This window comes from Psammomys obesus, unplaced genomic scaffold (genome assembly GCF_907164565.1).
Source record: "Psammomys obesus unplaced genomic scaffold, mPsaObe1.curated_primary_1811, whole genome shotgun sequence".
Taxonomy (NCBI): domain Eukaryota; kingdom Metazoa; phylum Chordata; class Mammalia; order Rodentia; family Muridae; genus Psammomys; species Psammomys obesus.
This window is the reverse complement of record NW_026587759.1, coordinates 990,145-1,014,095: the sequence shown is the minus strand read 5'-3', so window position 1 is coordinate 1,014,095 and position 23,951 is coordinate 990,145. Positions and strand designations below refer to the sequence as shown.

The 23,951-nt window shown below is 38.6% G+C and overlaps 1 protein-coding gene across 2 annotated transcripts in view; it reads right to left on the bottom strand.

Annotated features, from left to right (window-relative positions):
* Ell2 (elongation factor for RNA polymerase II 2) overlaps positions 1–23,951 on the bottom strand; it is a 69,081-nt gene that overhangs the window by 8,831 nt on the left and 36,299 nt on the right. For both annotated transcript variants that reach the window (XM_055604055.1, XM_055604054.1), the window contains exons 3-7: positions 20,340–20,461; positions 14,894–15,057; positions 8,242–8,501; positions 1,229–1,353; positions 977–1,061 (exon numbers count right to left, since the gene is read on the bottom strand). In XM_055604055.1, the coding sequence (XP_055460030.1) occupies positions 977–1,061; positions 1,229–1,353; positions 8,242–8,501; positions 14,894–15,057; positions 20,340–20,461 (756 nt within the window). The remainder of the gene's footprint in view (positions 1–976; positions 1,062–1,228; positions 1,354–8,241; positions 8,502–14,893; positions 15,058–20,339; positions 20,462–23,951) is intronic.

The window sequence follows — 23,951 nt, the reverse complement described above, 5'->3', positions numbered from 1 at the left end:
AAATAGAAAGAGAGAGAGAGAGAGAGAGAGAGAGAGAGAGAACCATCTAAGAACTTGAAAACAAATGTAAATCCAATTTTAGTTTCTCTATCAAAAGCAGAATAAGGAACAGTGCCAAATAGTCCTTTTAGATCTTGCAGGCTACCCTAACTCCTAGAGACTGTTCTCATTTCTATGCATTAGCCCACGCAAGGCAAATCTTCTCAAACCAATAAACTAAACCACAAACCAAAGGGTCCTCTGATATCTGGTAGAGGGCTTTTCCCCAAGCATAATCTTTTCCTACCCCTTAACTACTGGAAGTAGCTCTTCTCCATGACGGCTGCAGTTGGCCTATGTATAGCAAGGGAGAAGATAAAACAGTTTGCACTTTCTGGCCCTGTGAGCACTAGTAAGGCTGGTGAAGGGCAATGTGCCTACACTCTTAATTGGCTAAAATGCTCCATTTGAGACTATCACTTATCAATTTAAGCATCGCACTGTGAACTAACCCATCCTTTAGATTCAGCAGCTATCATTGCTGCAATGTCATTTTAGTTTTTCAGTACATATATGTTTACAATGCTATAAACTAACTTCAAGAAAAGGCACTACTTTTTAATTTGCCCCAAACATTTTCCATGAGAATGTTCTATACATATTTCAGATAAAATCAAGTATCTTCAATTTTTTTTTTTATATAACCCAAAGATTACAAGGTACTGGATATATTTTCTAGTTAGTGACCAAACCGAAAAGTAGAAAATTTTACAATAAACTTAAATTTTTATAATGGCAAGGAAGTAAGCATTAAGTATTTTCACAGGCAGTTTGGCGTAGCATAAAGAAGTCTAGGCTGAGGTCAAATTGAAAGGTTGGCCATGAATGAGTCGTGGGCTTTGGGTAGGTGATTTGTGCTGCTTCCCTCCCTCAAAAATCAGACTGCTGAGTGCACTGAGCTGCACAGCAGGCCTGGGATTTCCTATTTCTGACATACCTGAGGAGATGAGGCAGCATCTTTGCTGGAACACATGGGAGACTCTGACCGGCTACTGCCAGCATTCTGAGATGGATTTAGTTTTCTGTAAAGGAAACACATTTTTCCAGGTAATAAAGAGGGCTCTGAAGTACACATAGCAGAAAGTTACCCTTGCTTCTCTTTCCCGCCTAACAGTAAAATAACACTGACCAGAATATTACTTATTTGCACCATTTTTTAAAAAACAAAAGGAGGAAAAGGGTAAGTTACCTAGAGAGCACCGACTCCAGTGACCGTCTGTCTGTCTCACTGTACCCAGGCCAGTCTCGCTGGAGCTCCTTAAATACATAATCCTTTAAAGTATAGGAGAGGTCCTTAGGATTTAGATTGGCCACCTGGAACAAAGTGAAAACAGAGCATAAACTATTTTTGTTGGCTATATAAAACAGGCCATATAAATCCTTTTTATGATCCTCCTGGGAATATACCCAAAGGACCCTACATCCTATCACAGGGACACTTGTGTCTTGATTGCTACCCTACTCATTCCAGCAAGCAAATCAAGACAGATTAACTATCCATCTTCTGTTAAAGAATGGATAATGAAGATGTGGTGCACATTCACAAAATGCAGAGTAGAATTTTATTCAGCTGTTAAGAAAAGTGAAACTTGCAGGAAAATAGATGGAAATGGAAAATATATTAAGTGAAGGGATCTAGTCTCAGAAAGACAAAAATCCTCATGTTCTTTCTTATATGCTTACCTTAATGTTTGATTTTTGTATGTATATATTTTGTAAGCTAATACACGACACCATACCCATATGAAGGTCAGAAGACAAATCTGTGGAGCCAATTCTCTCCTTCTACCTTTGCATGGGTTCTGAGGATCTACAGAGCAAGCCCTTTTACCCATTAACCCATTTCCAGTGCTGCTGAGTCACAATGAAAATTCTCAGTCACTTCTATTTAAGCAGAAAACAAATAGGGCTCTAATGGCAAGTTACAAACCCCCAGTAAGCAGAAAGCATCTGTATAATTACTATCAACTTTGATAATCTTGTCTTTTATTTCTTTTTTTGATAACCAAGTTTATTCCTCCTATCTGCCAGCTTTCCTGAAGAACTATTTATTCAAGGTCCTTAAAATCCTCTCAAACCAAGAAACTAAATCGTAAACTAAAGGATCCTCAGATTATCTGTTAGAGGGCTTTTCCCAAGTGTAATCTTTTCCTACCTCTTAACTACAAGTCCTAGAATGTCCAGGACAATAATCTACTTAATACACAAATCTATGGGATCCTGTCAAACCAAAAGTGCTTAAAATTTTTTATTGACAGTTTCATATTTTACATAATGAATTTCAGTCATTTTACTCCTGTATTCTCCTTCCTCATTTCTCCCAACAAGTCTCCCTCCTACACACTAAAAATATTTAGGACTAAGAAAAAGGTATGCCTGTCTATAAATCTAGGAATGGTCTTTTCAGTAATCTGACTTCTTACTGTGTCTTTTTATTAGTGCTATCAGATTTAATAGTGCATGCCACATGTAAGCACTAACAGTATTAATGTTGCCATAAAGCAGCCTTTCAATTTTGCAAATGAATGAATATAAGATGCAACTGAACTTTCTTTGAAGTGGAGTATACAGAACAATGGTTTCTTTTTTCTATTCTCTCTGACAATATACAAACTAAGTCCACATTCCAAACACAGTTCCCTCCTGAGATTTGTGTGTGGACAGTCTTCTCCTGTCACTTCCCTTCCCTCAGGGTCTTTCTTTTTTTAAGTCTCCTATGCTTATGCCTTTATATGGGATGTGCTCAATAACTGCCTTTTACCCTATTTTCTTCATTCTTCTCCTTCCTAAAATGAGTTCACCCAACTGTAACATTTACAATGAATGCCTAATCTACAGGCTAATCTCTAAATGGCTCCAGCCCTAAATGTTCTCTGAATGTACAATTGCCTACTGACATCTATTGGATATATCTAAGTTGACATTTTCAAAGAGAATCTTTGCAGAACTCTTGCCCACCACAGCCCATATACCTGTCCCTTTTCTGCAATTCTCTAATCAGGCTACCGCTCAATATCCACTGAACTGTTCTGCACAAAACCTACTCATAAACACAGGCCCCATTCTTTCCTTCTTCATCTCTGTTAGCAAGTCTTTTCTCAAAATGTATTTCTAATTTATGAAACCAACTCCTCCATACTGACAACACATCAGCCTTTGATTTCTCCAGTAGATTCATTGAAGTAGTCTTTCTCTTCTGTCCTCAACCCCCCAGCCCTCACACAGGCTATTCTTGCAACAAAAATAAGTGGTCTTATCGAAAGTATAGATCTGATTACAGCATATTCTTGCTTAAACTTCAATGTTACTTCCCATCTAACTAAAAAAAAAAAAAAAAAAAAAAAGAATCTCCTTATCTCTCTTTTGCAATTCCTACTGGGATTTAGTCTCTATCCCTTCTACCAGACTTCTAGAAATGATAGCTTTTCTTGTCTTTTGATTTTCATTTCAGCTAAGAAAGAGGTAACCATCCAAGAAAGAGGTTCCCTAAACACCCCTTTATGAATAGATCTCTTGCCCAGCCCCTCTCAACTCCCCATCCTTCCTGAGTTTATATTGTAGATACACTTCAGAAAGCCAGGGATTATCTGGTTGTGAAGTAACCATAGGACGTTAGCACCTTCTGATGCTATCTGGTACAGTCCAGGCACAGTCCTCCCTTATGTTTTGAGGGGGTTAACTGTATGACCCGATAGTCCACCATATAAAATTATCTAGGTTTATAGCATCTTTCCATATGCTATAAATAATGTCAAGGTTACTTGTAATAGCCAATAAAATATAAACATTATATACAAGGTTGTTATGTTATTGTTTGGGGAATGATAAGGAATAATGTCTATGTATGTTTAGTATAGATGCAATTAAAAAAAAAAACTGTGATCTTCAGTTAGTTGAATTCATACGTGTTGATACAGAGAACCGGCTGTACAAAATGAATGGAATGAATGAGTGATGACTGTGAGCTTGACTCAAACATCCAGAGGTTAAGACTAAGAATATTATTCAGGTTTATCAGTTGCTGTTTTGATTTTTTTAAAAAAAGATTTTTCCAAGAAAAGTCGTTCTAAGGAAAAGAAAGCTATATATATTTGTGGCAAAAAGTTTTAAACCATTATCTCCTAGTATACTGTTATGTATTTTAAATTTTTAATTAACAAAATTCACAGAGTGCTCAAAGAAAACTACAATGTAACAAATCAGCAAAAATATCTTTTAGCATGGGCAAAACAGAACTCACCATTTTAGCTAGCATGTTTTCTAACTTGTGGGTGATAAAATAAACAAAAGTTTGATAATCTGCTTATTCTGTTATTCTAGTCCTTTTCATGTCAGTTTTGGTTGCTTTCATGAAGCAGAAGTCCTATTAGCTGTCAGGAATGTTCAGGATAAGGAAGGTATAGGTAGCCGGCTTAAGTCAAAGTTATTAAGATATGTCTGTTTTCAACCCTGTGAAGATGAAATGATATATGCATGAAATGCCTGGCTGCACTGTGCCAGGCATATAGTATGAGCTTCTGAAGTGGTAGAAAGGCCACTAACTTGGGCTCTGTATCTGTTTTCACTAGACTAGTGGTTTCAGTTCATATTAAACATGTAAATTACTCAAGGGCTTTATACAATATTGGTGCTACATCTTTCAGCTACTTCACTAGTTTGTGAGGTAGAATCTAGCTCACTCCCTCCTGTCCCCCCGACAGGGTTTCTCTGGGTGTCCCGGAACTCTCTCTGTAGATGAGGCTAGCCTTGAACTCATAGCTTCTGCCTCCCCAATGCTGGGATTAAAGGTGTGTACTACTATGCCTGACTGACATGCACTTCTTAAAAGGATCCCTGGGATATTAAATGTACAGCTAGGATGAAACTATACTCAATGATTCTGCAAAAGAACCTGATCACTAGCTCTCATATCCAATTGTTCAGGGTGAATTATTTCCATTTTAAGATATATATCTATACTTAGAACACAACAGTAGCTTCTACTCTCCATCATTTTGCCATATTTATCTTCTATCTCAGAAGGTAATTTATGTGATATGCAACCAGACTCTCTTCCCCCAACAGAAGACTGATCTAACACACTGTCTCTCTCTCTCTCATATTCATTTTCCCTCATTATCCTTTCTCTTCAGTTTTAATAAAGGCTATATGAATTATAGATTAAATATAAATTTAAATTATTTTCACCAGGCCGTGAAGGTGCACAACTTTAATCCCAGCAGAGGGAGGTAGAGGCAGGCCTGCTCTACAAGGAGAGTTTCAGGACATCAAGAGCTACACAGAGAAAGTGCCAGAGCAATAGTAATAAAAACTGCATGGTACTGGCATAGAAGGAGAATGGTGAATCAATGGAATCAAATAGAACACCTAGAAATAAAGCCACACACCTATGGACACTTGATTTTTGACAAAGAAGCCAAAAGCATACAATGGAAAAAAGATAGCATCCTCGACAAATGGTGCTGGTCTAACATGTAGAATAATGCAAATAGATCCATGTTTATCACCCTGCACAAAACTAAAGTCCAAGTGGATAAATACCTCAATATAAAACCAGACACACTAAATCAGTTAGAAGAAAAAGTGGGCAAGAGCCTTGAACTTGTTGGCACAGGAGACAAGTTCCTGAAGAGAACACCAACAGCTCAGGCTCTAAGATCAACAATCAATAAATGGGACCTAATGAAACAGAAAAGCTTCTGTAAAGCAAAGGACACTGTCGTCAGAACAAAACAACAACCTATAGACTGAGAAACGATCTTCACCAACCCTATATCTGACAGAGGACTAATATCCAGAATATATAAAGAATTCAAGAAGTTAAACAGCAACAAATCAAGTAATCCAATTTAAAAAAAAATGGGGAACAGAGCTAAACAGAATTCTCAATAGAGGAATATCAAAAGCAGAGAAACACTTAAAGAAATGCTCAACATCTTTAGTCATCAGGGAAACATAAATTAAAATGACCCTGAGATTTCACCTTACACCCATCAGAATGGCTAAGATCAAAAACTCAAGTGACAACACATGCTGGAGGTGATGTGGAGAAAGAAGAACCCTCCTCCATTGCTGGTGGGAATATAAACTTGTACAACCACTTTGGGAATCAATCTGGCGCTTTCTCAGAAAATAAGATACAGTGCCACCTCGAGATCCAGCTATACCACTCCTAGGCATATATCCAAAAGATGCTCAAGTACACAACAAGGACATTTGCTCAACCATGTTCGTAGGAGCTTTATTCGTAATAGCCAGAAGCTGGAAATAAGCCAGATGTCCTTCAACTGAGGAATAGATACAAAAATTGTATTACATTTATACAATGGAATACTACTCAGCAATCAAAATCGAGGAAATCATGAAATTTGCAGGCAAATGGTGGGAACTAGAAAAGATCATCCTGAGTGAGGTAAACCAGAAGCAGAAAGACACACATGGTATATACTCACTTACAAGTGGATATCAGACATATAATATAGGATAAACATACTAACATCTGTATACTTAAAGAAGCTAAGCAAGAAGAAGGACTCTGGATAAGATGATCAATCCTTATTCAGAAAGGCAAAGGGGATGGACATCAGAAGAGGGAGAAAACAGGTAACAGGACAGGAGCCTACTACAGAGGGCCTCTGAAAGACTCTACCCAGCAGGGTATCGAGGCAGATTACTGAGACTCATAGCCCAACTTTGGGCAGACAGCAGGGAATCTTATGAAAGAAGGGGGAGATGAAAGAACTAGAGGGGACAGGAGTTCCACAAGGAGACCAACAGAACCAAAAAAACTGGGTCCAGGGGTCTTTTCTGAGACTGATACTCCAACCAAGGACCAACATGGAGATAACCTAGAACTTCTGCTCAGATGTAGCCCATGGCAGCTGAGTGTTCAAGTAGGTTCCCTAGTAAGGGGCTGTCTCTAACATGAACTCAGTGGCTAGCTCTTTGCTCATCTCTCCCTGGGGGAAATGCAGCTGTACTAGGCCACAGAAGAAGACAATGCAGCCAGTCCTGATGGGATCTGATAGGCTAGGGTCAGAGGGAAGGGGAGGAGGACCTCTCCCATCAGTGGACTGGGGGACAGGCATGGAAAGAGAAGAGGCAAGGAGGGTGGGTTTGGGAAGGGACGAGTGAGGGGGCTATTGCTGGGATACAAATTGTATCTAATTTTTAATTAATAAAAACACAAATTAAAAAATATATTAAAGGCACTTAAAGGAAAAAAATAACAGATGGAACACTGTTTATGATAGATCTGAATATCACCTAAAGTATAAAAAATATAATAAATTAGTCCCTGATATTCTTTAATGTAAAACAAAAGGCCTACTTGACACTTCAGTGTGTGCTTATAAGGTAACTGCTCATAGCTAATCCCAAAATACTCATATCCCTTCATAGAAATAAGCGATTGGTTTTGGCACACACAATGGCTAAGGAATATGAAATAATAGAGGCTTCAAAGAATACGGAAGTCATGACAATTTCTGAACAATTTACTGGGCAAGAATATTACGTCCTAAGTCAGCAGAGGATGTCAAACAACTGCCTGTACACACCAGTGAAACTCAGACAACAGCTTAGGGGACCTAAGACTAGAGCAAACAACAGAAACTTCCCCATTTCTTAATTTTGGGCCAAACTGATTTTAGACAATGAGAAAAATGCTCACATTTTAAGCAGTTTTTAGTGAAATGCTTATAAAAAGATGGCTTTGGCACGGCTGGTGGCACAGCAGCACTACCAGCACTCAGGAGGCTGAGGCACGACCATCAACAAGCTGAGTTTAAAGCTGAGAACTTAGCAACAGCCATATTCAGAAGAAAGCAAAACAGCCCGATGACCTAACTTAATAATATTCATGAGTTATATTTCATACATGAAATTTCCCTGTCTCAATAATAGTGACAATATTGACAGCACGAACCACCGAGGTGTTATTTGTTGTTTTTATGAAAGGGTCCTACACAGGCCAGATCTCACTCTGTAGCTCTGGGTGATCCTGACCCTGTGAGGATTCTTGTGCCTCCCGAGTGCTATTATAGGCATGTCCTGTTCACGAGGTCCTGGGGATCAAACCCAGGGCATCAAGCACCCTAGGAAAGTACTGTATCAACTAAGCTACACCCACAACACACCAAATGCTCTTATATGAACCTCAGCAGAAGGGCCTCACAGATTCTTCTCCCCAGTTGTCCTCACCTGTTGCAGAATTGCTCCCAAGGAGTTCTTGTCTTTTTGATTGACACCATCTTTTTGCAGTCTGGCAAGCAGCTCAGGTTTCTTGTAGGCTTTTAGTGCCAGTAAGTGAATGACCCTGTCCCTGTATGGCCTCTGAGAAACACTGCTGCCACCATGTGTCTTTCGAATTGTATTTGCAGGGTTCATGGGGGTTGACCTTTTCCTCTCAGGTACTGCATCTGAGATGGCTTGAGGCGCTTTCCGAATTTGCACTCGTTTCCCTAAAGTCCAGTGGAAAAGACACTGTTACAAACCTGTGCTGTAATATAATGTAATATAATGAACATTTCAGCTTTCACAACCCAATTTCAGTAACTTTTTATTTCTAGAAAAAAGTAATTTTATTTCAACTTTTATTCACCAACAGGAAGTATTCTAATGAAGTTGTCTTATTCCTACGGAGTAGAAATTTTCAATAGGATTTCTTAAAATAAATATTATAGATGTGTTTTTGCCATTTAGCTATACATGGACAATAATTAGTGATATAAACAACAGAATAGAAAATTTTAGATTGTTGACCTTTGATGACAGGTAGAAATAAAGTATTTTCAATGCTGCACTGAATTGCTTACAGTACTTAAATCAGCGTGTAATACATCACTTCTAAAAGAACAATGTGAACAGAAACAGGAATTCAATACTAAGGGGATGTTGCCTCACAATAAACAACATGAAGAAATATGCGTCAGACTTCACAATGCTAACCCAGGACAGTACTGTAATACACTCCTAGACAAGGAGTAGAGCCGGTACCTACTAGGCAACACTCGAGAGGTTCCTTCTTGGTAGACAACAACACATTTCAGGAATAAAATCAAACCAACCAACCAAACACATGCCGCAGAAGACAAGACAAATAGATCTGTCTTTATAAACTACACAGACAGGCCAGATAGAAGCATGGAAAATGGTACAGGAAGACACAACCACTCCCTCAGGGCCAGTGTCATTTGTGTCAGTAACACTTTCTGCCCGGACAAAATACTGACAAATGGCAACTTCTAGAAAATGTGTGTTAGAAGTGATCTAAGTATCCTCTCTTTTCAAATCTATCCAGATAGCACATCCTACTCGCCTCTACTAACTGTTCTTTGGAAAAGGAAAGAAAGTAGCATAAAATCCCTTTATAATTTCCAAAGTAGAATCTCTTAGCTTATTTAGTACACCTTACGTCCAACTCCATTCCCTCTAGTTAAGGAGATGGGGAACTGGAGATGAAGCATCAAGTGGGGTGACTGCCCTAGGAATAAGACTAAAAAGTAGAAACAACATGTAAGTAAAAGCAATTCTCATGAGCTGCAAATAAGTTTCAGGTAAATCTGCTTATTTATCAGGTAAATCTCTCTAGGCTGGGCCTAGACAAAACTTAGGTATCACCCTACCTCATTCCTAGGAAATTTCTGTCAGCTGGTATCTTTGCAATTTGGACATAAGTGATGGCAAATATCAGATGAAATTACTGTATAGTGAAGGAACACAACACAAGGGACACTGCCTCATAAGAAAACTAATATGTGAAGTTTTAGAGATACACTGTTTTCTATATATTTAATAATTTAGAAATGGCTGGATCAACATCAGATGGAAAAGGACTGATATTTATCATGCACCAATTATGGTTTGGTGAAGGGAAGGCTATGCAGTAATGCTTTTCAAGGTAAGACTTGTCTCCATTTCACAGTTGAGAAATCCAGGGTTTTCAGTGGGAGATGCTCAAAATAGTAAAGTGCTTGCTTAGCATGACAGGAATGTGATTATGTCCAAATCTCCTCACTTGTATCTCTTCGTGGGAAAGGTTTTATGAACAAATGCCTATTGCTTTCCTGTTGTTTCATGTTGGGTTGTAAGCGCTGTGAGGGCAGGGCCATGGCTGCTTTCCACCAGCAAAATGAGTCAGTGCTAATGACTGTGAAGGACAGCAAGCACAGGAGAAGGAGTCAACATAATCTGTACCTTCCCACATGCCAGACTGACACTCCAAAGGCACATGGGAATCTATAAAACACAAACCCTATAGCCTATCACTTCCAGATGTGACAGTGTTAACATCACAATCTTTGATAGCAAAGTAGAAATTTCTGGAGAAAAAAATAGGATTGGTGTCATAATACTTTAGAAAATACTCTAAATTCTGCACTTTCCTCCCACTTGCCAATTTCTGCAGAAAAGAACCTGCATAACTCTTTTCCCAACCAAGGTGTCCTTGAGAAGGAACCCAAGCCAGCTGGAGAGTAACAGTTCCATCACTTTCTACCTGCTCTGCCTCAGATCCTTGGTCTCAATGGCTCCCAGGGGTTGCTGCATTTACTCTCACCCCTTGAGAAGCAAGCACAATACAAACAAACAGAAAACATCAAAGGATGCTCATTTTGCCCTAAAAAGAAAAGAGAGTATGATATTTGATATAAGAGAGTATGATATAAAAAAACTGGGTTCTGATGAGGGAGAGGGCTGAGTCTCCACTGAGGCCTAGTGCTGGGCCTTCTGATACCTGCTCCCAATATACCAACTTCACCATTCCTTGAGGCAGCCTGTTGTTGGGTGACCATTCCTTTCAAATGGTTGAACGAACTATTTGAAACCCAGTAACACCGGCACTGAATTACATTTAACATCATTTGCTTGCTGTCTCTCCACCTTTGTGCCTATTCAGTCAGGAAGGAGACCCCAAGACTAATGAGATGTTATAGATAAAGAACACTTAGTGATATAACTATCAATGGAATTGAGATGCTAAAGAAAACGTGGGGTGATATTACATTCAAAGGCATCAGGGCAGCTGTATTTTTATTTTTAATATTTGCCTCAGAAAGTTCCTTTTTAATAAAGCCTGTGGGGAAAGCAAATTCTCTTCCCAGACCCAACTGCTAATCAATTCCCTCGGCTCCTTTATATACAGAAGCAGTGGTACCAACAGGACTGGCTAATCTGGGGTGATAGCTGAGTCACTGTTACATTTATGAAGCCATCTCTAGTTCCTCCATTTAATATTAGATGATAAAATTATTTATCCTTCAGCCAATGACTCTGAGTAAACAATGTGAAAGAAAAATGTTAAAAGTAGGCCAACAGAAAGCGAGTCAGCTATAGCCATCTTCTGTAGCTGTTTTTCTGCTTGATGGAAACTGGCCAGCACCCTCAGCAACAGAGACCCAAGACTATAGATACTTAACAGGGCAGCAAAGATGGCTTCGACTCTGGTTAAATACTTAATCTATACAATAGCCTTTGCTGGCACTATTTAGCATCTGTGGAACTTTTTCAAAGGTTTATTTTATATATATTATATAGTACATCATATATATATATATATATCTCAGAATGTCAGGAAGACAACAGATCTTAGATGTTCTCTAGTTCAGACACTCCATATCTAGTATCTGAGAAAATTAAGGTAGTCAGTAACTAGGTCTATCACTCAAATAAATATATGCTAATTCATAAAAAAATAAGGAAAGTGGGGAAATTGGAAAGAGAATCATAAATATCAGATCTGCTGGGTTAATTTATACACCTATGTAAGTATCACCATATACAAAAATTTGCAATTCAATAACATTCCAGAATCTAGGTAAGAGTCAAGCGGTAGGTTTGACATATTAGGAAACAAAGTGGTAGGGATTAGTGATGTTTTCTTATAAAAATATGATGATGTTCACTACTGACATAAGCATCAAGACCAGAGTGGAAGAGTTACTAAAGAAGTAACCATCATGTTGTCTAAGGAAAAGCGTCCCTGGTTCCTCTCCAGACAAACAGGATTTGTTCTTTGCTTCCCACAAGAGAGCTCAGAAACTCAACAGCCCAGGAAAGTAGGCCAGGTGACCCCTAGACTCCCAGCACTGCAGACTTCATCCCTTAAGCTTGGCTTGTGGCCTAGCTCAGTTGGCAGAGGCCCTGCCTGGCACTGTGCCACACCACACCACAGCAGGACCAGCATGACTCTTGTCTGCCTCCACCCAGGCTCACAGCACTGAAAGGAACCTTGTTCTGCAGGTACTTAGGCTGGCTGGTAAGCATTTGGTGTCATTTCACATGGCATAGTCAATTATAAGCTAAATAAATGGGTAACTCCTGTTGTTTAAGAACAAGAATACAATTTGTTCATGAGGACATGTGCACATCATTAATTTTTTTTTTTTTCTGAGCACAACAACTTGATGTGTAAAATGGAGAGATAGTCATGGACTATCTCAGATGTGGCACTATATACAGAGTACTAACATATACTTGTATATAATGAGCACCCAATAAATACTGAGTAATATTAGCACTATAAGTTGATTCACTAACATTTTCTAGAACTGAATGAGCCAAGTTTTATAAAAAGTAGAAAAACACAAATTGAGCTGCTCAGCAGGAAAGGATCAAGTGGTAAAGAAGATTGAAAAACCTCAAATGCAACATATACAAGCAGAGTGAAACTCTGAGTAAATAACAAAAAGTGCAAGAGGGACCCTAACCCCTTCTGAGTTGATCTGGCTTTGAGTAACAATACCCTTTGGCTTTAAACTCTGAGGTGAGAAACTAGATGCAGTCCAGCGACTGCAATACAAATAACGAAAAGGTTGCAACACAGGTCATATTAAGGAACATTAAAAGGAGGTGGGGTTAAGTGACTTAGAGAGAAAGAGGCTGAGAAGGTTAATGGCAAGATTTCAGATGAGGGAAGAGAACTGTATAGTGATAATGAGTGGTTAGGGCACTGAGGACAAAACTGGGAGGAAAAGAAAAAAGAGGACATGTAGGATAGCACAGATAACTGGAGGGCTCTCATAGGTTGAGGGAGATAGAATTTTGCTCAGATTTAAACTTTGATAAACTTATACTGGGCCACCCCTTAGATATATGGAAATTATAATCTCTGTAAGAAATCTTGAAAGCTGTAAAATTCCTGGTATCATTAGAAGGATTCCAGATGTTGAAATGTTAGTACATTCATTGAGTGTGGGGTTCATGCCTGTAATCCTATCTCTCATGTCACTGAGGCAGGAGGTTTGCACAGCTGAAGCCAGTCTTTTTGACACAGTAAATTCCAGGCTACCCTAGGCTACCCTGGGCTACAGAGTGAGATTCTCCAAAGCAAGCCCACCTGTACTTGTAAGCTAGCTGTGTAAATTGTAAGTGAATTGGTCTTAGTCCCCACATGATTAAAACAAACCAAACATATCACCAACACAGAGGACATCTAAGTACCAATCAGTGGGAAAGTCTGCTGATTTTCAAGCTTTAGAATAACTCTAGGTAAGAGTTTGCACTTAATTATATAAGGGGAACCCTCATCTTGATGATTTGAGTCTTCCACATTTACTGCTTCAGTGTTTATAAAATGATGGTATTAGATTAAAACAATGCTTTTAAAAGCAGTGACAGACAAGTGAGACTTTATAGTTCAAATGTAAAATGGAGGAAAATCTTATGAATTTAAAAAAAATGAGATTTAGCCTATTAACACACAGCTAATTAAGTTATTTAATAAGGAGAAAGAAAGCCAGCTAAAATTTGTTACTTCACTCCACAGGAAAGGGAAGATGAAAAATCTCATTGTTGGTAGCTTACTAGTCAGTGTACTGGGTCCTAGGGGTATAGATGTCTGGGGAAGCCATGAATTGTTGTTAAACCAAACTAAATGTATCTAAGCTGAGTGCCAAGTCCCAGGAGAACTGGCTTTGTTCCAAGGACACTTATTAAGGCACTGGTGGAGCCTCTCAAAGCTGAATGCAACATAGCTGGATCAGCAAGGCAAAACCAGAACTTACAGAAATCTGGAAAGGTGTTGATGAAGGGAATTGGATCTGTAAGAAACTTTTTGGAAATATTTAACTTTCCAAATTACTATCCATTCATCATCTACACTATGGTGACTAGAGTTACAAAACTGACCAGAGACTTGAACGGCTCTTGCTAACCACTGCGAACTGACTTATTAAAAGTCCAGGACACTGCTCATAAAAGATACACTCATCTCACTGATCTGGTTTTACTTCCCTTCCATCTGATGCATATTTGAGTACACTAATGATAAAGGCAAGGGCTGGGATCTTAATTAATGGGTAGATGAGAATGAGGATCATAATTTCAGCTAGAGAATCACCCTACTGCTTGGCTGTGATACTGTGCCATAAGCACATTTTATACTTTTATAATAAAGATTCATTATTGTTTAATAATCATCTGAAAACACAAGCAAAATCTGTTACATGAGGTTATCAACATATATTTATTTAATAGATTGTTATATAAAAATAGCTGTATACAAGTACAAACAGGAGCCACACTGTCCATCATAGAACATACATCATTAAACAACAAAGAAAACACAAAAGGTCATTGTTACAACCTCATGTAGTATCTTAACCAGACCCACCTATTGCAAAATAATAAATAGCCAACAGCAGGTTCAAGGATTATAAAAGTCATAAAACTTTAAAACATATTCTCTAATTTACCAGTAGCCTTAAGAGGCCTGTGACTTTTCTGAACTATGTTATGTAAAATGTCCTGAAAATTAATTTCTGTGTTTTTGTTCTTAGCATTACCAGTATTTACCTATGGCCATCTTGAATTACTCCAATCAACCAGTGTGACAAAGAAATATGTCTATACAAACCTACATATGGTCCACCGGGTTTAATAACTTTTGTGCTTCGATTACGGGATTCCTCCTCTGCCTGGGTCATTCTTTCTCGTGTCATCTGATAGGAGTCGTTTGTGGCACACACTGTAATTTTATCTTGTATAAATCCCAGGCAATTGAGCTGGGAGGCTCCAGAGCTGTCAAACAAGACAGTGGGGCTTTGTTAGAGATGACTTTCATTTTCAGAAGAAAGGCAAACAAGAATTTTATTATTCTAAAATCAGTAGCTTAAATAAATTAGCAATCCTAAAATAACTGATACTAATTTTTAAATATGATTTTTAAAATGTTTATGCCCTTATTTCCTTTTTCGTATTCTGAATAGAATGACTAAAATGAGCTCCTAGACACCAAACTGAACTTTTGAAAGTTGTGTTGCAGTGTCTCAGCAAGCAGTGTAATTCTACTTTCATTTAATAGTCAGCTGTTTTTAAACTTTTCCTGCCATAGACATGAGAAATGCGTAAGACCTTACTTTAGAAACAAAACAAAACAAAACAAAACATGATGTACATGCTTTAGAAAAAGACAAGGTAAGACTTCGCCCGCAATTCTTTTTATTTTCAATAACTATTAGCAGTACAATTAAAATACGTAGAATCGGTATTTTTCACTTCAATATCTATATAGTAAATAGTGAAAAAAAATTGGGACAACTGGTTCTTGCTGAAACATACATTAAAAAAAATCAAAACAAACATGGATATTAACATGGAGCAGCTTGAATAACAAAATCCTAAAAATAATTAATACTAGTTTTAAAATGTAGTGATTACTTAAAATGTTTATGTCCTCATTTTTTGAGATCATGATAAAGTCACAACTAATATTTTAAAAGAAAATACTATATAGCCTTAAAACAAACTAGAAAATATGTAATGAGAATGGCACTTCTGCTCCTCTATTTCCAAACTGAATTGAAAAACAACTTTGTTATGATGCTAAGAAGTTGATTAAAATTTTGTGAACTTTGCTAATAACTCTCTTTATAAACACTATTCTCATACAACAGTTAATGAGTCCCATACATATTACATGGCAGAACAAAACCCACGACAAATACAAGGCAGAAGTGGTCTCTCCTTCAAGGAACTGCTTCTCTGATGAGTGACAAAGATAGGCAAAGTGGACTGAAGGCAAGAAACAAGGACTATCAGGGAAGGACACTTCACTTGAACTTTCTAGAGGAAGTGATGTCTGATCATATCATAAAGCTGACTGAACAAGAGGGAAGATGGATACGAGTGCACTGGAAAGATAACTTGTGCAGGCTCAGAGTGAGCATGATGTTCAGTTCAGTCAAAGAGGGCAGAAAGGGTAATTAGGCATGAAGTTAGAGAGAGAACAAAAAGTGCAGGGCGTTGGGGCCATGCTATATGGATTTTGAAGAGGATAAGAGACGGAAAACAGAGAAAGAGCTCAGCTATGTTGTAGGAAGATCAATATGGATGTAAAACAGACAAGGAAGAAGGGGAATTAGGAGTGAACAATTTGAGACCATTTAGGGGTCCACTAAGGGATTAAAGATAGGAAGTGGCTTTGAACAATGGTCAGAATGCAGACAAATAAGCTGACTCCAGAGATCTGGAGGAGGCAGAATTGATTGGGTTTGACCACTGATTAGACATGGGACAGAGGAAGAGGGAGAAAGGTAAAATAAAGGTTATGTCCAGGTTATTAGCTATAGAGTCCTACCTACTGCAATAAAAAAGGGAAAGGGGCAGGATAAAGGATAGGGAGGGCACAAACAGGTAGAAAAGACCAATACTGAAGAGGTTCAGCCAATGACGCAGGTAAGTCTTATGCACTGTGGAAGCTACTAGGACTGTGCTTCACAAAGCAGAGTGGTGAGCAGTGTGGGAAAGTGGCCCAGAGCTGAGAATTATGACACTTGTAGGTATTCACTGGCTTTAGGGGCAAGGAAAGGCACTGCCCACTTGAGGGAGCAGTTATAGCGAAGTGGTGGGGACCAAAGCCAGACTTCGGGTGGAGAAGCACATGAAAGGAAAGTTGACTGGAAGGACAAGTAACTCCTGGAGAGAGAAAAAATGACTTAGAAGTGAAGGTCTGCTGTCAGGGAGCCTGTGTTTTGGCATCTCCCCCCCTTTCTTTACTAAGGAACACATGCATGGTGAGAATAGAGAGTTTTTAATGCAAGGTAAGCAGCGCTCATCTGTGTAGGCTGAAGGCTCCTCTCCACAGAGTTCTGTACCTAGTTACCTTGAAACTGGGAAGATCCTAACACTTGTGGATAGTTGTTGTTCCCTTTGTCTCTCTTTGGCCTGGATCACTGTATCCTATGCTTGAGTAGGCATTACTATATGTCCTCAACTATGTGCTTTCAATAAGCTGTGTAAAAGTACATTTAAGGAATCTTTGGAAGATAATTTTAACTTGAAAGTTCCTCCACTTTATAAGAGAAAGGTTTTGAATGTGGAGAAAGACAGCATAGGAGGCCAGTTAATGTTTGCTGAATTCTATTTACAGAGCTTCTGTGTGGAGCTCTGCCTGTGCTGAGAAAGCCTGAGCCACTGAAGTCATGACACTAATGTAAGTGTCAAGACTAGAAAGGATGAGTCCAGATTACAGGTAACTTAGTTACTGGACTGAGAACTAAGGTCTCTCTACATATCCTTGGCTGTCTGGGAAGTCACAGAGATCCACCTGCCTCTGTTTCCCAGTGATAGGATTAAAGGTGTATGCCATCTGAGAATTAAAAGCTTTAAATTCTTAAAATTAAGAATTTAATTTAAGTTTTTGTGCTTTTGTTTTTTGGTGGAAAGGGATACTAGTAGGGAGAAAAATATATAAGGAATGTAAACAAAAGAGTTTTTAAAAAGGTAGGACAACAAATGGCGCCCAGACGTCGGGCTTAAAATAGTGAGTAATGCTGTAGAGGAGCAAGCAGGGCATGGAGAGAATATGCCATTTCACCATATAAGCATAAGGTTTACTGAGCCTGCTACTGATGATTTCATTCCCTCTTTCCTCCCAGAGGGGATTCTCCGCTTTTGTTTCATTGCAGAGTTAGCAATGCAACTAGAAAATTAGTGAGTAGAGATTGAAATGTTTGGAGAGCAAAAAGTGTTAAAACAAAACAAAAAACAAAGCAAAAAGGGTAAAGAGAAAATACCTGGTAACTGAGAGCTGGATTCTCAGCAATTGCCACCCAGTCCTGCTCCACACACTGGGCATGGAGCCTTTGGGCAGGCTGGGGAGCAGAAGGCTGTATGGGAGAAAAGGTTTAAAGCAAAAAGCCTGCGGCCCCTCTCCCACTAACCCTTTCTCTCTCCTACCAAATGTTGGGGTGTTGGAAGAGACTGGGGTGGAGTAGGGAGAAAAAGATATAAGAAAGGTAAATAAAAGAGTTTTAAAAAAAGTATGCCAACAGATACTAATGTATTTGCCTGAATTTTCTTGCAGTTTTTTGTTTCTCTTCTCTTGCTGTATCACTAACAGTTTTGTATATAACCAACCTTACATTTTTTTTGTAAGTACAATACAAATAAATATATAGTGTGTATATTATGTAAGAATAAAACCATATTACTTATTTAAATGTTTTACATTAAAATTTTTATTTTGTGTGTGTGTGTACATGTGGGTTTATGTGTGCTGTGGTGTGTGTGCAAGTCAGAGAAAAACTTTTGGGAGTTGTTAGTTCTTTCCTTCCACCAGAAGGGTCCTAGAGATGAAGCTGGAGGTCTTTTTGCAGTTTACTGACAGCACTTTTACCCACTGAGCAAATATCAATTACAGTATTATGATATGATATGGTTTTGAAGAACAATTTTTTTTTTTTTTTTAAGATTCCTCAGGAGACAGAGTTTAATTCAATTCCTTCAGTATGGCCCAGGATACTTTATAAAATGATGTGGTATAGCTGTAACTGAAATTTAACACCTGAAAACAAAAGTGTCCCAGGTGATGACACCATAATTAGACACCTGTGCTGTTTAAGAAACATCAGGCTAGAAGATGGAAGACTCAGTTCTCCTTTTGCCCAGCCACAACCAAACAGGAACCCAACTGTGGATAAATCACCTGTTATAGAAAGGCCTTGAGAGCTGGTTAATGTACAATCTACTGCAGGGCTGTTGAGAAACTTCCTGCATGATAGAAATAGCCTGTCTGTGATGTTCACTGTGCTAAGTATGTGTGGCTTTTGAGACTGTAAAATGTTAGTGCGATTAAACAATGAAATTTTAAGTTTAATGTAATTTTTAACAGCTGAATAAAAATGTTTTTAGAGGAGATTATTTTAAAGCAACACCAATATATACTCAAGCAGTTTAAGCTCAGTGGATACAGCAGTTTGGAACTTTCAGGAAGGTGTTTCCTATTTCAGCTTTCCTTCTCACAGAAGTTCTTACAGATTCAAGTGCTACGTAGATGAGACACAGATGTGGACTGGTATTAGTTTGTTTGTTTTTTTTTTTAATAATTTATTTAATTTTATTTTATGTGCATTAGTGTGAAAGTGTCAGATCCCTTGGAACTGAGGTCACAGACAGCTGTGAGCTGCCATGTGGGTGCTGGGAACCGAACCTGCGTCCCTTGGAAGAGCAGCCAGTGCTCTAAACCACTGAGCCATCTCTCCAGCCCTGGTATTAGTTTTTTGCTCCAGTGTCAAAGCCTTACACTGTGGGGGACTGATACTTACAACCTTGCATCTTCATCCAGGGGCGGATACACAATCCTACTCAAGGGCTCTGCTTTATCACAAACAACCACAGCAAAGCAAGCAAATGGCTTATTGTTTCCTAAGTCAAAGTAAGCCAGTGAGTAATGGCATGTAGGGAGGTATCTAGTCTTTTGTCCTTAAAAAATGAATTAATGTCTAGTATCCAGCAGCCTGTGCAATAAAACTAAAAGAAGTCTCGCTGGTGATAGCACATGCCTTTAATCCCAGCACTTGGGAGGCAGAGGCAGGCAGGATCTCTGAGTTCGAGACCAGCCTGGTCTACAGAATAAGTTTCAGGACAGCTAAAGCTACACAGAGAAACCCTGCCTCAAAAAAAACAAAACAAACAAGCCATCAAACAAATGTCTCCCTTAAGGGAAGACTTGAGAGAACAGATGAGTGGAAAGAAGGCATGCAGGATACATATTTTTTCCACTTTACTTTTACATAAAGCCTTAAATACAATTACTTAAAAACAATGAACATTAACAAAATCTTCAAAATTGCGTTTAACTTAAAAACTAATGTATTTTTTAATTCTGTTGACTTTTTTGACTATACTCCAGTGACACGGAATTTCTAGTATATGATAGGTGGTTAGTATGTTTAAATAAATGAGCTTTATAATCAAATTCAATAAAGCTGGAAGGACTAGTTAATACACATTTTGTTAACTAAAAACAAGAACTCTAAATGCAGAAATGCCCCCTTCAGCACACCCTAGGGAGTACTCACCTGGAGAGTGTTTGCTGGATGCAGTCAAAGCTACCCTGAGGGTTATCTTTCCCCACGTTTGACAAGTAGAAGTTAAAGTTGTGGGCTTCACTGAGGGAATCATTTTTGGGAATTTTGACAAGCTACAAGGCAGGAAAGAGAGAAACACATCAGTGGAGATTAAGTGCTTCCTTGCTTGTCATTCAGGTGATTCATATTATATGCTCTTGCTACACATCCTTTTCATAGCATTTAAATGACAAAGAATTCAAGCAATATGACAACCATGCCCATAGCTCCTCACAATCTTGCTTCATTTGTACCCATAAGTGTGGGTAATCACTCCTGTTCAGAGGTGAGCCCTGCTGAAGAGCTTCTAGATATTATAATGTTCTCTGAGGTCTAGTCTACAGTCCAATCTTTTGCTGTCCTAATAAAACACACTTCATATCTTTTTTTAAATTTTTTTTAAATATAACACTTCATATCTTAATTTTTACTTTTTTGAAGAATAGTAACTAGTAACACAAAGCAAAAGTGCAGCTGAGGCATGTCTTGATGTCTCAATCATGGGAATCATCCCTCATTGAGTCTCATGTTTATGCAACAGGGTCAGCAGCCCACAGAAGACATACTGCAAGTCCCTCCCAAGCTAAACCCTAGGCAACACTGAAATGGGCAGACATGTTTTTCTTTCTATTTGTTTTTCAGACAGTCTCACGCAGTCAGGCTGGTCTTTAATTCATATAAGCTGAGACAGGCCTTGAACTCCTGATCTCCCTGTTTCTATTTCCCATGTGTTGGTATTATAGATATCTGGCTAGGTGGTTTTTCTGAGGCTTTGCTCAAGATCTTGTTTCCCTGCTAGAGGAGAATAGAATGCTTATCAACAACGGTTTCTTTTGATAGCCAGGCTCTGAATCAGACATACTTCCTGCATATGATAGCTTAGGAACTTGTGTGAAGGAATTAGAATCTTAATTGCTCCTCCTTTCACAGCACCTGAAGCTTTTCGTTTCTGGTTTACAGGGGCTGCCACTGTGTGAAGTGATGGTTAAACAAGGATATACAGGTATGTGAAACATGGACCAATACCCTCTAACCCCCAAATACACTTGGTCTTATTAACACAGTAGACAAGGAGGAAGGGACATCCTGTTTTGCAATACACATCCAGCTCAAAATCAGTCCTCTCAGTTACTGAAAGAGTACCAAACATAGTCCACTGGATCTACACATGTGGCACACCCACAAAAATGCTAGTGAATGCGTCCCCATGTCATCTGCCTGTGCAGAGGACTTCCCTGACTCCAGCCATGTGAGGATGCTCAAACTAAGGTAGGAAAGGTGGAACTACCATCTCTAACTCCCAGAAGAAGGAAAGAAAGCCAAGAATGGATTGATGTCTGTTGTCTGGCAATGGTAGCCATGTAATAAATAACTATTTAAGAAATAAGACTTTGAAGAAATAAGTCATAGGAAGTATGCCTTCCAAAGAGGTTCAAAAGATTTGTGTAGAGCTAGAAAAATTGCTGTGAATCAGATAACACATACAGCTTCTATTAGCCATTGGTTTCAGTGATCTTTGCTTCTTTATTTTAGTGCAAATTCCTGAAGAATCAAGTCTCTACATGTATTATTTCCTCTATAAATATCTCTTCACTCATATTTCTATCAGTGGACACATCCTAATTGTTTGTAGGGATGTACCAAGCTTACTTACCATGTGTACAAATGCCATCCCTTATTGGTATATATACAACATCTCAATCCTATATTGGTGAGAAAAGCAGGAGCCGAAAGGATGCTAGTACTGAACACAGAAGTGCACGAGTCCCACCTTTGTGCTGGTGTATGCTCATGCTGAAACAGTGTTCATTTGTTGTTTGTTTGTTGTTTTCCCTGAGAGGAGCAGGGTCTTGCTGACAGGGAAGTTCCACAGCCTAAAGCCTCCCCCTAAGGCCTGAGAGAGGAAGTGAGGAGGTTGGAAAGCTATGGACCTCTGAATGAAATCCTCTTCAACCATGACTCATAACGTCTATCCACTCTCAAACCTAACGCTTCATCTCAACTTCCAGACCTGACTATTGTAGACATTTTCACAGGGGTTGAGGCTTCATCATCACATCAGGCTGTGACCTAACATTTCTCGTTTGCATATCTCAGACTTGGAAACACAATACTACTTTTCCATTGATAGTATAGAATATTTGTTCAATTTAACAGATTATTGCCTATATGTTAAAAACTAGAATCATATATATTTTCTCTATTTTTAAATGAGTAGAATATACTCACATTCTATAAATGCATATTATTCTTTCACCAAAAAGTTTTATCTTACTTTGTCTTTAGCTCAGATTTCTAATTAACAGAGCTTCACAGAAGACCTCTTAAGTTTTAAAAAACCATTAGCTAATTAATTTTTGCCTTTGTGTGTGTACACACACACACACACACTCGTGTGTGCTATATGAACTTACATGTGTATATTGTATATTTTCACCTGTGTGTGCGTGTCTCCCAGAGTAGGAGAGAATCACAATGAAAAATGTTTGTATAGACAGTTCAAATGCTTTCACTGAAAGGTTTTTAACATAGGTTCAAATGGAACAAGGGATGATTTGGCTACCTCTCTAAGAGGTCTCGGAAGATATTACTAGCATCTAATGGGAAGCCAGAGACACTTACAGATACTCTGACGTGCACTGCCTCAGTGTCACAGAATTACCCAGTCTGAAAAGCTAGAGGGCAATACAGAAACTTTGGGTTAGAAGCAGGTAAGTTATGGTCTCAAAACAGAAGTCCAGTTAGTTCTATAGAAGAGAAAATTAAGTCTTTAAAAAAAAAAAGTATTTCAAGTGAAAAGAATAATTTTATTTTGAGCCCTTATTTCAGTCTTATAACTTCTAATGAGAAAACTGAAAATATGAGCCATAGAATAGCTAAATATTCTTTAAATATGGCTTATGCACATTTCTTTTCTTTTCTTTCTCTAACTGGAAATAACAAAACTTAAGGTATTCAGCTAAAAGGTTCAAATAGATCATGAGTCCTGAAAGACATTTCCCTGACTAGAGGAAAAGCTTAAAATACTTAAGATTAAAATTGAGAAGTTCCTCTTGCACCAAGGGATGTTCTTACAAGATTGCTTCTAAATTAGGCCTCAGAGCTGATTTCCCATGGTATTTAGCCCAGTCCTCAGGCTGATCCTAAGTCCATGCAAAATAGTACACGTCCTCCCCACACCCTCTGCTTCTTGTGTACCATACATTTGAAGGCTGGTTCTTAGAAAATGAAAGGACGTACTATGTAGATAAACCGTGGGACAAGGCTCCTATATCACAGCAGAACAGTGCACATTTCCAGTGCTACCGAAACTCCAGCTCTCTGTAACGGTTCTGAATTAAAGGTCTCAGACTCAGCCCAGATGTAGCCTTTACTGGATCTTCCTAGTTTGGCTGTGATGTCCTTTGTCTCTACCTGCTCTGTTATATACAGCCTGCTTTTTCCAGTGTTACTTTTCCTGCTCAGGGGCTACAGTGCTACCCAGACTTGCTGCTGTAGACCCAAGTGCTACTTTGTATGGCCATTTCATTCCTGAAGTTAGATACTTATACAAATAAACTGTAT